At 32.8% G+C, this 13,867-nt stretch overlaps 1 protein-coding gene across 1 annotated transcript in view; it reads left to right on the top strand.

The window, feature by feature from the left end:
* The window catches only part of PCLO (piccolo presynaptic cytomatrix protein), a gene marked incomplete at both ends in the record, with an annotated part of 199,010 nt that overhangs the window by 143,148 nt on the left and 41,995 nt on the right, over positions 1-13,867 (top strand). Inside the window, 2 exons of the mRNA XM_084306345.1 lie at positions 6,789-6,930; positions 10,388-10,455. Coding sequence (XP_084162471.1) covers positions 6,789-6,930; positions 10,388-10,455 — 210 coding nt within the window. The remainder of the gene's footprint in view (positions 1-6,788; positions 6,931-10,387; positions 10,456-13,867) is intronic.

Below are 13,867 nucleotides of genomic sequence, written 5' to 3'. Positions count from 1 at the left end.
ACAGAAAAAATAATATTTTACATTTTCTGCTGTGACCCAAAAGCTTTATTTGTGATACCATAAAAGCATACTACTTCCCAAATAATTGTGTGTCAAATGATTATATTATTCAGAGAAAGGTCTACCATCATACCTAACACTGGTAAGAATAAATGCACTGTGCATCAGCATTTTAGTAATTGTATCTAGATAAGTCCATCAGATTATACTTCTTGAAGACCCTCAGTTCGAAACACCTTAGCTCAAAAGGCAGCATGCCTGCTTTCGGCTTCCTTGGTCAACCAACTTTGACAAGATTTCACTTGAGTGTCAGCATAGCAGCAGGTTAAAGCTACACAAATATTAGATGTGACATATGTACCAACTATGTATTGGTAGCACTGTAAAATCTATGATACAGGTCTGAGCAGGCACTGTGTAATTTCTAGCCACTTAGCTGTAAAAAAATAAAAAATATAATTTGACAGGAACTGTCTTAACTTCTATTTACTGGTGTTAGCAACGATGTAGAGTGAAAGGAAATTGATTCCTAGGTTCTATAAATCTTTTGGATTGGGTTGACTGTGGATTTAAATACCTTCTTACTTGGGCTCCCTTTAGGCCTATACCTATTTTCCCACTTCTAATAAGCAATATTTATAAATTTATAAACTTCTAATAAGCAATATAATAAATATTTTCATTTTTATAAAACAGTAATTTAGGATGCTTTCTTCACACTTACATAATTTACTGCCCTAACCTGTTTTATGACTAGCTTCACCAGTCTTGTAATTTCCCAGTAAATGGGCTTTAATATTGCTGCAAATAACCAATTTCCAAGAATCACGACCAAAACAAGAACAGTACGTCCTCACTCTCTGCAGACAGCAATAATCTGAGGCTGTCTTTTGAGGCTTGTTTCAGTCTAAAAGCTGGCACATTTGCTTTCGTTATTCCTACTATCCACCATTGGTTATTTGGTTATTCCTGCTTCCACCATTTTAAGATGACATGCAATTTCAGGAAATTGCTCAGATTCTTCATTTGATAACTCCCATTTCAAAAGTCTGTTAGAAGGTAACCTAAGCCTATGGAGCACAAGGAAGACAATTATTTAATCAGGATTTCTTTGCTGGGTAAAGAAATATCATCACCACATTTTCAGATGACTGCTATTCTGCCACCATTACTCACTTCAAATGGTCTGCAAAGAGTTGAACTGAAATTTCACAAAATATCCAAAATATCACTACTCAGTGTGTGGTCAAAGCTGTGCCTAATACACAAATGAGGTTGCAGTAGGTAAGACCATGATCTAAAATACTGTTCAGTATGAGGAAGAATTCTGACTATCAGAACTGACCTGGTGCATATCCCTTGCCGATGGATTATTCATTATTTATCCACACTCAGTTCCCAAAAGATGGAGCTAGCAGTCTCGACAAAAGGATTTCATTCTGCAGAACTCCACAGAGCAAGCCAGAGCAGTACTTGCTCTTAGTATGAGCAACCATTTCTTGAAAGTATGTAAATAGGCATTTGGCAGCAGCGAGAGCCTGAAGTACTTGAAACAGAAGCCAAGTGAGAATGGAGAGTAGACAAGCTTCTGTCAGAAGACTGTGCGTGTGACATGCGCTGTTGTTTAGCAGATAAATTTCCAAAGTAGATTTGTGATTTCACCTGCTTCCATGGAGTTACATTACTCTGAGGAAACAGAATGATACTATCACCCTTCTTTGTTACCCAGGGCTTTTCACAAGACTGCAAGTTTTAGAGAACACTTAGAACTCTTTTTTTTTTTTAGAACTTTTTTTTTTTTTTTGTCTATTTGTTTTGTTTTGTTTTCCCAACCAATTACAGGCAAAGTCTCAAAACTTATTCCCGAAGTCCTGCTCAAAAGCAATTTTCCATCCTCCTGATTGGTTTACAAACAATTGTTTCAATGTGTTTTTATAGTTTGGTTTTGGCTTCTAGACAGATACCCATGAAAGGAAACACGCAATTGAAAGGAAGAGAACACAATTTCTGCAATTTAATGACCTGTTTTTTAATTCTAAAAATTAGTCCAATTTTTTAATTCTAAATCTTTATTTTTCAGCTTTTGTTTTTAATGTCCACTCACTGTAGAAGAATAGCTGCAGGGTCTGACAGCCTTGGATTCTTTCTATTTTGCTAATGACTGATTTGACTCATCATAGCTATAGTCTTACGTGAATTCTCTCTCTTATGTTGTGTTTAATAAAACCATCTTCTCTACTGTAAAAAAAAAAAATAGACTTTTCAAAAAAAAAAAAAAAAGATACAATCATATCACCCATTCTTTTTTTTTTTTTTTTAATTGAATTTTATTTTTAATATTATTATTTTTTATACTAAGGCATGAGTTACATGTTTTCCCTGGATAAAAAAGTTTTCTGACTGGGTCCATAAGCCAAAGCACAAGCAAAAATACAAACAGAAATCTTTTTTCTGCCATTCAAGCACATGCATTCAACTAATATTGCAGTAAGAATAATAAATTATTCTTACTTACAGTAAGCGGTAGCACACACTTTTTTTTTTTTTTTAAAGAAAAAAAAAAAAACTACATCAGAGATATGGTTCTGATTGACTTTTTAGCATTTGAAAGAATTCATTTAAGCAATTAAGAACTCCTCCAACCATTTATACATTATTCACTAGAATGGTTGAACTGAAATTTTTGCTCATGTCAGCCTGTAGAGAATAAAGTAAAACAATATTACTCAGTGGTATCATTAACACTGCATTGCTGGCTACTGATTATCAAATCTTTACCCATCAACACACCTTCAAAGTAGAGAACATTTCTTGTCATTAGGGGAACTCAGCTAAAATTACATTAGCAGGTGAACATGAAATTAAAGCTACATCAATAACAGAAATTCAGTGCACTCTGAGAAGGCAGTCTATATTAGAGATTTAATCTTTCATTTCTTATTTTTGTTCCTCACAGCCCAATGGCTGGACAACCCAGACATCACTGAATCCTTAGAAAGTAACAAATACCTGGCAAACTGAATAAAGAGTTATCAGAGAAAGATCTGAAAACAATCTCTCTCCTCTCCCAGTAAGAAGCCAAATGATCATACTGGGTAATGATCTTCAGATAAATTGAAATTACTTCAGCATCATGTGTAATTGGCAGCAAGACTTTGCATATAAGCACGAGAACCAAAACTTCTCAAATGAGAAGCCAGAGGACCAGAAAATAATTTGAAACAACAAAGGGCAAGGAAGCAAAGAATCAAATGAACCATAGCTCTTCCATAATCTAGATACTTGGGATTTTGAAATGATGCCAGTTCCCTTTGTCCAATCTCCTATGCAAATAAATGCCGTACATTTGGGCGAAACATGAGCACACCTTTTATTTGAGCACACACAGAAGCATCTCTGTGACACCAGAAAAGAATATCCAAATTCTGTGCCTCAAAATACTGTAGTGAATCACTAGCAAATTATTCAACTTCCTAGAGACCAATACACAACCCTCCAGACTTTTGAAGTCAAAAACTAAGAATTTAGGCATTTTCTGGCACAGGGAGCTGTCAGCAGAAGCTCTAACTCAGAATTAAACTTGCCCTATCACACTTTAGTTACTTGTCCTTTATGTGAATAGGAACCCAATTGTCCAAGACAGGTAGGTGATGATTGCTCTGAGTCTTACAAACCTTCACAGACCTTTTTCAGGTCTAGTAAGACTGGAAGGATACCAGAATGAACTCAGCCTTTCTTGTTAAAGTTTCTAAGATATTTGTATTTGGTTAAAGACAAAAGGTAGGACTGGAAACCAATATACAAACTAGTTCTTTGCATGTAAGAGCAGGGAAAAAAAATCTAACTTGTGACTTTACAGAGTGTAATCTTACGTCTGTTATTCTAACAGACAAAATGTTGCCTGGCAACAGGCATCACCACATCTTCAGAACTTATAAGTACCCTATATAACCAGCAGCAGTAGATTAAAGGTTTAGATTTGTCTGTAAAAAATACAGTCATATGGAAAATGTGTGTGTCTCATGAGTTATGGAGGAGTTATCTGTATCCAGATTTTGAGTTTGTCACAAAAACAGCTCCAAATCTATTTTTGGATTTCATCTCTTGTCACAAACTGACGCGGTAGTTCATTACTCTCATAGAGCAGACAGGAAACAAAATAAGAACATTGAACTTCAGAATTTTCAAAATCCAGTCATGAATCTAAACTTAGGCACATTATACCCATTCACCAAGAGATATTTCAGAAAACGATCAGTACAGGAAAAAATGTAAATTAGGGAAAACAGAACAGAAACTAAAAATATGGCATACTGAATGTATCATCAGGATACATCTCTGTCAAAAGAAATAATTATATTCTGATTATAAATGGATGTAGAACAACAATTTAGCCAGTTATAAATGCCTAATTCAAGCTTATTTGGCACATTAAACTAGATTCTAAATTTTAGAAATCCACCAGTTATAAGAAATTACTCCAGGCACTAAATTTTACAATGAAGTCAATAAAAATAAGAGACCAGATGTGAACCACCCTTCCAGCCACATAAGTTATGGCTGAGATTTATGCCACACTATGTAAATTCATGCTTAAGGGAATAGACACACTTTTTTTTTTTTTTTTTTTTTTTTGTGCTAACACTATGCTGCCTTTGGTTCCATGTGTTTTGCAGTTCTGTGTCGTTATGGATTGTCCTCACCTATGAGGTATTTGCCATACCATGACTAAAACAAACAAACAAACAAACCAAAATCAATAACAAAAACAGCAAAACAAAAATAACCTCAAAACCTCAAACAGCAAATATCAGAAGTCATACAGGTCACTCAACCATCACGAGAACTGAGGTGATGGATTAGTTTTGAGCAGACATGAAAGAGCCTCAGCACAGGTTTTTGAGTATGTGGAAGCTACTAATAACGAACTGTAAAGGAGAGCTTGACCTCTCTTTTCCCAAATCTCTTTTACCCCAAATTTTCCAATAGCAGTTTCCTGACATGACACACCACACACCTTATTCATAGGAATTTGCTCACAGCACAACAGACTGAAAGTGATGGAGTAACTGCTGCTCACAGCTGGCTGAGCAGAACACCGCAGTGCTCTCGCTGTCTGTGCTGAAAAAAAAAAAAAAAAAAAGTAATTTTTTCTCCAGATAAGATACTGAGAGTGTCTGCTAACAATGATTTTACAGTTATTTAATCTGTATTAACATCCAAGATAGCCTTTGATAAATATACAAAGTTAAGAAATTGAGCTAAAGAATAATTTTGTCTCCAAATAATTTAGATTGACAGATTCCTTTGGCGGTTGTAGGCATTATTGAAACAGATTAGGTTAATATAGTTTAAAGAAAAAAGTGACAGCTCAGTTTTGCAGTGAAGAATCACTTTGAGAATGAGTTCTATCTTAACTGACAGTTCAGCCCAAGGATTGATGACATGAGGAATGCTTCATTCCTGTCTTCTAGTGTCAATTATTAATCTGTTTTTGCATTACATTTGAGGAGTCACAGTCAGCTTCCTGGTCCCACATTAGGTAGCGTGCAGCAATCTTCACCAAAAATATAATTCATTCAGTAAAAAGTAAAAATGATCTTGATTGTCAGCTTAAAGCAAGACACCACTGGGGCTCTGGCTCTTATTTGAAGTAATTTCCATATAGATACTTGATTAATTTTTTGTTTAAAGAAGGATCTTTTTTAACTGTTTGCATTAGAACTTCACAGTTCACCAAAGTAACACAAAACTTCACTAAGGCTTCACATAATAACTTTACAGGAAAGTATTTTATATTCGTATTTTATATTACATATTTTATATATTATATATGCTGAGCCAGTTGGAATTGATTAAACATGACAATTGTTGATGTAGTTGATGAGAAAAAATAAAATTTCCAAAAAATTCAATTAATATTTCCCAGTTAAACCAGTCAATGTGAGAATAGCTATTCCTTTATCAACTATTATGTGTAATGTCACTGTGTCCTTTTTTTTTTTTTATGTGTGTGCATATTTCTCAACTTGCCAAAGGCTGAATATTAGAAAACTTGTTCATGTAGTACAACAACATCCAAAACACAAAATAATGCGTCTGACAAAAATGACATATACTGATATACATTTTCTACACTAATCTTTAGCAAGATTGGAACAGCTCCTATTAAAACATCCGCATTAAAATTTCAGGTATACAGTAAGAGATATCCAGATAGGTAGGAGCAGTTGAGAAATATAATGCAGTTGCAGTGTTATGTCTGAAAGGGGGTGGAGTTCTTTATAGAGCTTCTGTGGCTATAGATGGTGTACTTGTATTTGCTTTCAGCTTTCTCACTTCAAGTCATCAAATGCAATGAATATTTCATGAAGAATATGTGGAAGGGACTCTCATTTTTACAGGGTTAGCCTATGAAATATTTTGGATGAATTGTTGGTTTTCTGTCACTTTAATCGGAAAGAAAAAAAATAAATTGTGTTAATCAACTAACCCATTCTACTTTTCCTTCTGGACATTGGACATTGATTTGAACTATTAATATGACTGAAGAAAAAAATTGCAATGATATACTGTTTGGTTTAGTTCCTTGTTTTTAGTTCCTTTATTTTTTTTCCCTTGTCCTTTGTGAAAATAAACATCATTTGCAAAAGATGATCTCATAACACTGGAATTTAAAGTAAAAAAGTGAAAGCCTTTGCAGTATGTAATTTTGATAAATTCTTTTTTTTTTTTCTTAATGTTATCTTACAAGGTTTTCAGTAACCCATTGTTCTTACCCTATACAGCAAGGTCTACTAACCACCGACCTGCAGAAAGTTCTGTCTCCACTGGCTCATCAGCCAGTAGCTTTGGCAGTGGATACAGCATGGATAGTGAAGGCAGCAACAGTGCCACGGGAGAGAATAATCTGTTTCCCATCCCAAGAATGTAAGGCTTTTCCTTTAATATACTGAATCCTCTGTCCTTTGAGAATGTGTAGCACTTTCACTTGCCAGTCATCTTATGTAGTCTCCTCTGCAGACAAGTTATGCATTAGAATAGCACTTAAATAGGTAGAATTTCTCAGAGCTCATACCTTCCTTTTGCTTTGTTGAACATTGAATTGTTATTAACCAACCAAATCTCTACCTAAACCTCATAAATTTATTGTTGTCACACTGGAGAGGTTGTCTTCAATGCAACGGTGTAGAGATGAGCCTGGGTTATGTTTTAAAAGTGCAGTTTTCCTAGGCTAGAGAATGCTTAATTTAAATTTTCAGACTGACCTCCTTCTTGAAACACATGTTAGTTGTGCAAATTATATGCAGATATTGGATCCAACTGATCTTTCCACTAGGTTTTAAGAGTTTGAGCAGAATTTCTCCAAAAGGTTTTGGTTGGAAATTTTAGTTCAAGATTTTATTTTTTATTTTTTCCCTGAGGTGTCTGTAGTACCAAGCTATTATCTGTACAGTGATCCTATAAAATGATTACACAGTAAACAACTAAGTTTTACCAGGATTTCCTTCCCCTTAACTATGGCAGTATAAATGTTCATTTTGCAATTTCACTTATAGTCCTTTACAGGAAAAAAATAATGTCTCTTGATCGGCTTAATGTTTGTAGCCTGAATTTTTATAGTTTGACTCTTCTCAAAATATTATTCAGTAGTAATGCATTGTACTGAACAATGTAGTGTAGTTCTTTCAGCATCTGAAATAGTTGTTCCATGTTTTTCTCCAGGACACAAGTTTTTGCTTTTCCTTTGCAGCCTGTACATATTAGTTAAAGCTGCAATAAAGAACATGTTTTAAACTTTCTAAAAAAGGTTAGATTTTTTTTTTTTTTTTAAAAAAAGACTCCAGGACTCCATTCATTCTCTAGAACGGTGATATTTCTAAGTATTCACTATTCGAAAAAAATAAAATAAAATAAAAATTTCTTTATAAGTTGCTAAAGGCTAAAAAGGAAAACAGCCTCCAAACTAGGATTTCTTTTTTTATCTTCAGAATCTAGGAGGACAATGTGAGCTGAGGCTGTGGGGTGCAAAATGCTTAATCTTTATTGAACTTTTCACTCATGTCATTTTAGCTTAAAATGACTTGTACTTTCCAGTGGCAAAAAGAGATTATTTTTAATTGGAATTGTCTATCTCAAAAGATAATTATTTTGTAGCCATCTCTAATGAGAAAAGCAAAGGTGCATAAAGTCCTTGTGTACAGAAACACAAGATGCAGCAAAGCTCAACAGTTTTTAGTTCACATATACAAAATTGAAGTCCAAATAGTATCGCTTACTGTGTATTTTTTTAGCAATGTGACAGTATCTACAGCTACTTAGTAGCTGGCTGGCATTGGTTTATTAAGCCTGAAATCAGCTTCACTTCTACTGAAAAAAAAAAAAAAAAAAAAAAAAAAAAAAAAAAAAGGAGTCTCCACAGCTTTCAGCTTTTTCCTTAAATTAAATAAAATATATCCAGCCTTCTTATTTTCTGCTCCGTGGACTAGACAATATTTTTTTTATTATCATATTTTTAAGGTAATTTTTTTGTATCCTGATATTGGACAGAACCACTAAAAGTTATACAGCACATAGAGAGCAAATGCTTACTTTTTTTTATTTACACTACAATATAATGAAAATGAATGACAAAATTACTGTTTAACAACTGAGACCTGTGGGATTGTCTTTGGGGAGAATGTTTTAAAACAGATAACTGGTTCTATTTTGAAGTCTGGATAAAAATAATGGTATATCTGAATATATGCTTGACTGAAATTCTAGTCAGCGTCATGGTCACACTGATTTGTTAATGACTTCAGGGACTCTGATCCTGTATACTAATATAGCATAAGACCACACATCACAATTTGAATGAAAAGCATTAAGTAAGCTAATCAATTTAAAGTGTATTGGTATATAGAAACACTTTTGTTGGTAAGCTCTCTGTTTAGATTAAGTTTCTGATCTATCAATAGAAAAAGAGGCTGCAATTTAAACTGTACTTTGGTCTGAATGTTTTTAGTCATAAAAACATTTTTTCATGAAATAAAAGGATTTGTGACGTGATGAAAATTGTTTGAAGAGGTAACTTAGAATACTTGCCTATATTAAATATTGCTTTAATTATCAAGGGAAATTAATCATTTAATACAGCTAAATAAATTTTCCTATTTAGGAAGGAATTTTTAAAAATAACTCCTTTTTCTAAGTGTTATATCCCTGAAAATTACTTATATTCCCATTTATGATAAAAACTATGCCATTGTACTGTGTAACCACCTATACCAGTAAAATGTCTGTAAAATGATATTAATTTATAATGCAAAGGTGAAGATCTACCAAAAAATGTGTGAGGAATCTAGCCTTAGGGACTAATAATTCTTGTATTGCACTTGTAATATGCTTTGTAAAATATTAGCTCACAGAAGAAGAATAACTTTTAATTAAAACTGAGTTTGAAATCACTTTATAAACTGACATTATGTTCATTTTCTGTTCATTGTGAACATTCTGTTGCTGTCATGAAATGTAAAGCTGGTTCATTGGTAGCAAAGAATCACTGACCCTTTAACCCCAGAGGAATAACATGTATATGAAGTTAAATGTTTATATTCTCTATCACAGCATTTCAGAGTCTTACAGGAGAAAGACAAGTAGAAGCATAAACATCTTAAATGTTTTTGAGGGTAGTTATAGTCATCCATGTATATTCACACACGTATGCATGCATGTACATACATATACAAGCATGTGGAAAGAATTTTAAAAACTTAAAGGCTTTCATCTTACCTAACACTCACTGCCAGAAAATAGACATCCAGATTTTCATCCAGCTTCTTTCTACATCTGATGGAGAAAGATAGAGGCTGCAATAGCATTCTTTATTCCACTCACCTTATTTTAAGATTAATGTAAGTTTCAGAACTTGTCTCTTATGCTAAACCTAAACTGTAATTTAAAAGTAATCATTAAAATAAAATAATGACCACAAACATGCACTACCTGAAGTAATGGTATTGTAAAACAAATAGCAACTCAGTGACTCCTTATATATTTCACCATTCACCAGAACAGGATGAAGTGAGGAGAGGAGTTATACTCCTCTTTTTTTGTTTGGTTGGTTGTTTTTGTGTATATATATATATATTAAAAAAAAAAAAAAAAAAAAAAAAAAAAAAGTTCTCTGAAGTGATCTTTCCAAATATCGATAATAGTAATAGAGAAGTTTGTCCACTTTATTTTCTTGAAATTATGTATACATATATATATTTACAGTTTATTTATTTATTTAATGCCTGTTTGTCTTGTGCTGAGCCAAATCTCATTGGTTTAGATGAATCATTTCCTTAGATCTCATTTCTTCATGGTCTCATTGACAACTATGACCATGTTTTTTTAACAGAGGGAAGATGAGCCAGAATGGACAAGAACCTGTAAAGCAGTCAGGAGTGGGATTAACCGATGCAGAAGGTAAAAAGAAATACAAACAACACTACAGTGGTATCCCGTTCTATTTATAGAACTGATATGATGATTTCTCTTACTTGTTATGTTATGAAAGATTAGCTTATGTTCTCTCTGTATTATAGATTAAGGTCCTGGCTTTCATTTAGTCTGAGGGCCCTTTACAAATAACACTAATGTAATGAGTCTTCAGTTCAAATGAAAACCTTGTCTTGCCTGTTTATTTAAAGTAATTAAATAGTTAGATTGCAATGAATAATATCTGTCTATCAATGTTCATTGCTTTTCATAGTACTGGAATAAAAAATATGAAGTATGGAGCTGATTCAGTACCCATTCAATCAGTAGAAAACATCCAATGTCTGTCAGGCTCTATTTTTATAGAATTTCAGAATATTTACTTTATGAAGTAATTATTTATTTTGGTGACTATATAAAATATTAAATAAAAATGTTAGATGAACATCAAGCTTGACTAATGCACTTAGACTGTGATGAAATTCTTATCTGATTGGGAAATCTTGAGTGATTATTTTTTTTTTTTTGTATGAATGTGATACTGCTAAAGAAGGAGCCATTGTAATATTGGAGCTGGGAAGAGCCTGACAGTATGGCTGTTACAGTTTCATGAGCAATGCAATCATCATGTATAATAATGGACAACTGCATGACACTTAAGAGACAGTGTTTTGTATTAAAGGATATGTTAGGAAAATTCCATTTCCCTTTGTGTAGAAGGTATATTCTTTCAATATATGTTTCTGTTGACCTCAAATATAAAACTTAATTGTCATGAACTTCATGTTATTATTGAAAAAAAAAATCTTTATCATTTTAATACATTTCAGCACTGCTTTGGGTTTTTAATTAATTCATAAATTGAAATTCATATATACAATTAAAGTTAACTTCATGTTAAGTTCAGCCTTAAGAAATCAATATTTATCAGGTTTCTGCAATCTGTATACATGAGGTAACAATTGCTTTTGCTATATTTGAGGTAAAAATCATCTAATGTTACACAGATTTGAAGAAATTAAACCAGAATTTGAAGGGCGAACAGTAAACACTCTTTTTCAAAGCAAGAGTCCTGAACTGTGTATATACATTTTACTAATTCTTTAAATACATGTTACTCGTCGTGCAAAAATCCAAATTCAGATGCCTATCAGACTTCAATTTGTTCAAGGGTATTTCTAAATATTTTTAAAATTAACTACTTTTAAAAAAGAGAAGTGGTGGGAAGAAAATGGGAAATCAGGAATTTTCCATTTTTACTTTGTCATGATATGTTTTATACAGAACGTTAACTGTAAACAAATAGCTTTCATCATTTTGTTCTTCGTGAATTGCCCCCTAGTTAATGTTTTGGATTATAAACTTCAGTACATACAAATACAAAATGTTTTAATGTAATGTTTGCATCTCACACAGACAAGCACACGCATAAAAACAAACAAAACAAAACAACAACAACAAAACTTTACAAACTTTCAAAAAGATATGTATGCAGCATTTGGTCACTAAAAGTGCTTTTCCAGCCAAGGGCATATTTCTGCTAATCTTCAAAATCTGCGGGTAGCTGACGAGGTGAAATTCCCTAATTTTCACTTATAATGCAACTAAATTCTCCTAACCTGAAAACTCTAAGAGCTGCAATCACAAGTCTGAAAAAGATTAATGGTCCTCACTAAGCATTTTTTCTCCCATTTGAGAGAAGCTGGACTGGCCAACCAAGTTTTTAGTGTCTGACTTCTAGCTGACTATATTGATACTGATCAATTTCAAATGATAAACTTAAGTCCAGAAAACCTTTCAAGAACCTTTCAGTTTCAGCATGTAAATATTAGCTTGCAGAGTTCAGAATTCAGAGGAACTCAAGATTAACCAAAATTATTTCAGGATTATAGAATTATTGTGGTATTATTTTGATAAATGAAAAAAAAAAAAAAAAAGTGAATGAAAATCTTAAAGTCTTCAAGATCATATTATATCTTTTCTGTAGCATGCTTTTCTATGTTATGGACCAGAGGAGTCCTGCAATTAACTGAAAGTAAATAGTCATTCCCATGTTTTATTAAGCAGTGGCTCTCATAGTTAACACTTGTATTCTCATTTGAAAATAAAGATTTAGTGTTATACTTTAAAACTTTTAACTATAGTACTATTTTTACATTTTCTAATACTCTTAATGGATGAATTATGTGAAAAGTAGCCTATGGATACTTTTAAAACTGTGTGGAATATATTTAATTGCTTCAACATGCGAGTCTACTGCTACTTGAAATATTTTAGTCACCCAGGCCATTCAAACAGGCCTGGCAAATATGGCAGAGGACTTAGACAAGATCTTTAAGACAGGTAGCAGAAGGCAAAGCAAGGTAGGAGTCTCGAATGGCAATGAAAACTGTTTTTTAGGAAGTTGAATCAGGACTGTGGCAACAGGGTTCAGATTCAGCTCACTGGGTATGACACAAAAATGTACATCAGCAGAACCATCAGGGAAAAAAATGCTCCTTTTGTAATTGTTTACCCACTTGAGAAATGTGCTAATGTTCTGTTGGGAATGTTTTTGTGCTATTAAGATGTACCAGTTAAGTTATAAGTAAATATTGGAAAAGAGTATTATTTACTTTGCTGAAACAACCAAATGGTTGGTAAAAATAACTGTGAGTATTGCTATGACAACCTTTGTTTCTCTGAACATATCACTTTGTCATTTTCTGTATTTTCACACTAGTTATTAATATAAAATAATTCAGAGTTTTGTTCTTGGGCACTGTGTTACAGTTATTTTTATGATATGCGCTGTTGCATGCTATCTTATACTTGCAATTCTGCCCTGAGCAGAAAAAAAATAATTTTCTTAAACTTCAGTAAATCTTATGACACATATTGTGATCTTTGTTGAGTTAATGCAAACCAATTTCTCTATTCATTTCAGAAAGTGCAATATCTTTTGTTTAAAGATCACTCATGACATGTTTCTGGAATATTACAGACAATACAGACAAATTAATGAACGTGTTACATGTAAGGATTGAAACTAACAATTAAAAGCACATGATTAATATATTGATTCAGTCGTAGATCATGACTGGTTTATCTTCCCTATGTAACTGCTAAGCCAATAAATCACAGATGTTATTTTCCACCTAGCAACTATTTATCCAATTAAGAAATATATGGGGAAAATTATTTTCTTGTATTTCAAAATAGTAAATATACAAGATAATTCCAAGTACCATTATTTACAATAGAAAAGAGCTATAGCTATAACTAGCATTTTAACTGAAGTTTTAACATAATTTGTTATAAGTAAATTTTGGGTCTTCTCAGTTTGAAGATGCTATATACATGTAATATATCATTAGCATTACAGACACTGAGGTCCATCTGAAACAAATGATTTAGGAAA

The sequence above is a fragment of the Netta rufina genome (genome assembly GCF_964035555.1).
Source record: "Netta rufina genome assembly, chromosome: 1".
NCBI lineage: Eukaryota > Metazoa > Chordata > Aves > Anseriformes > Anatidae > Netta > Netta rufina.
Note: the sequence above shows the minus strand (reverse complement) of the source record. Positions and strands in the feature narration are given on the sequence as shown.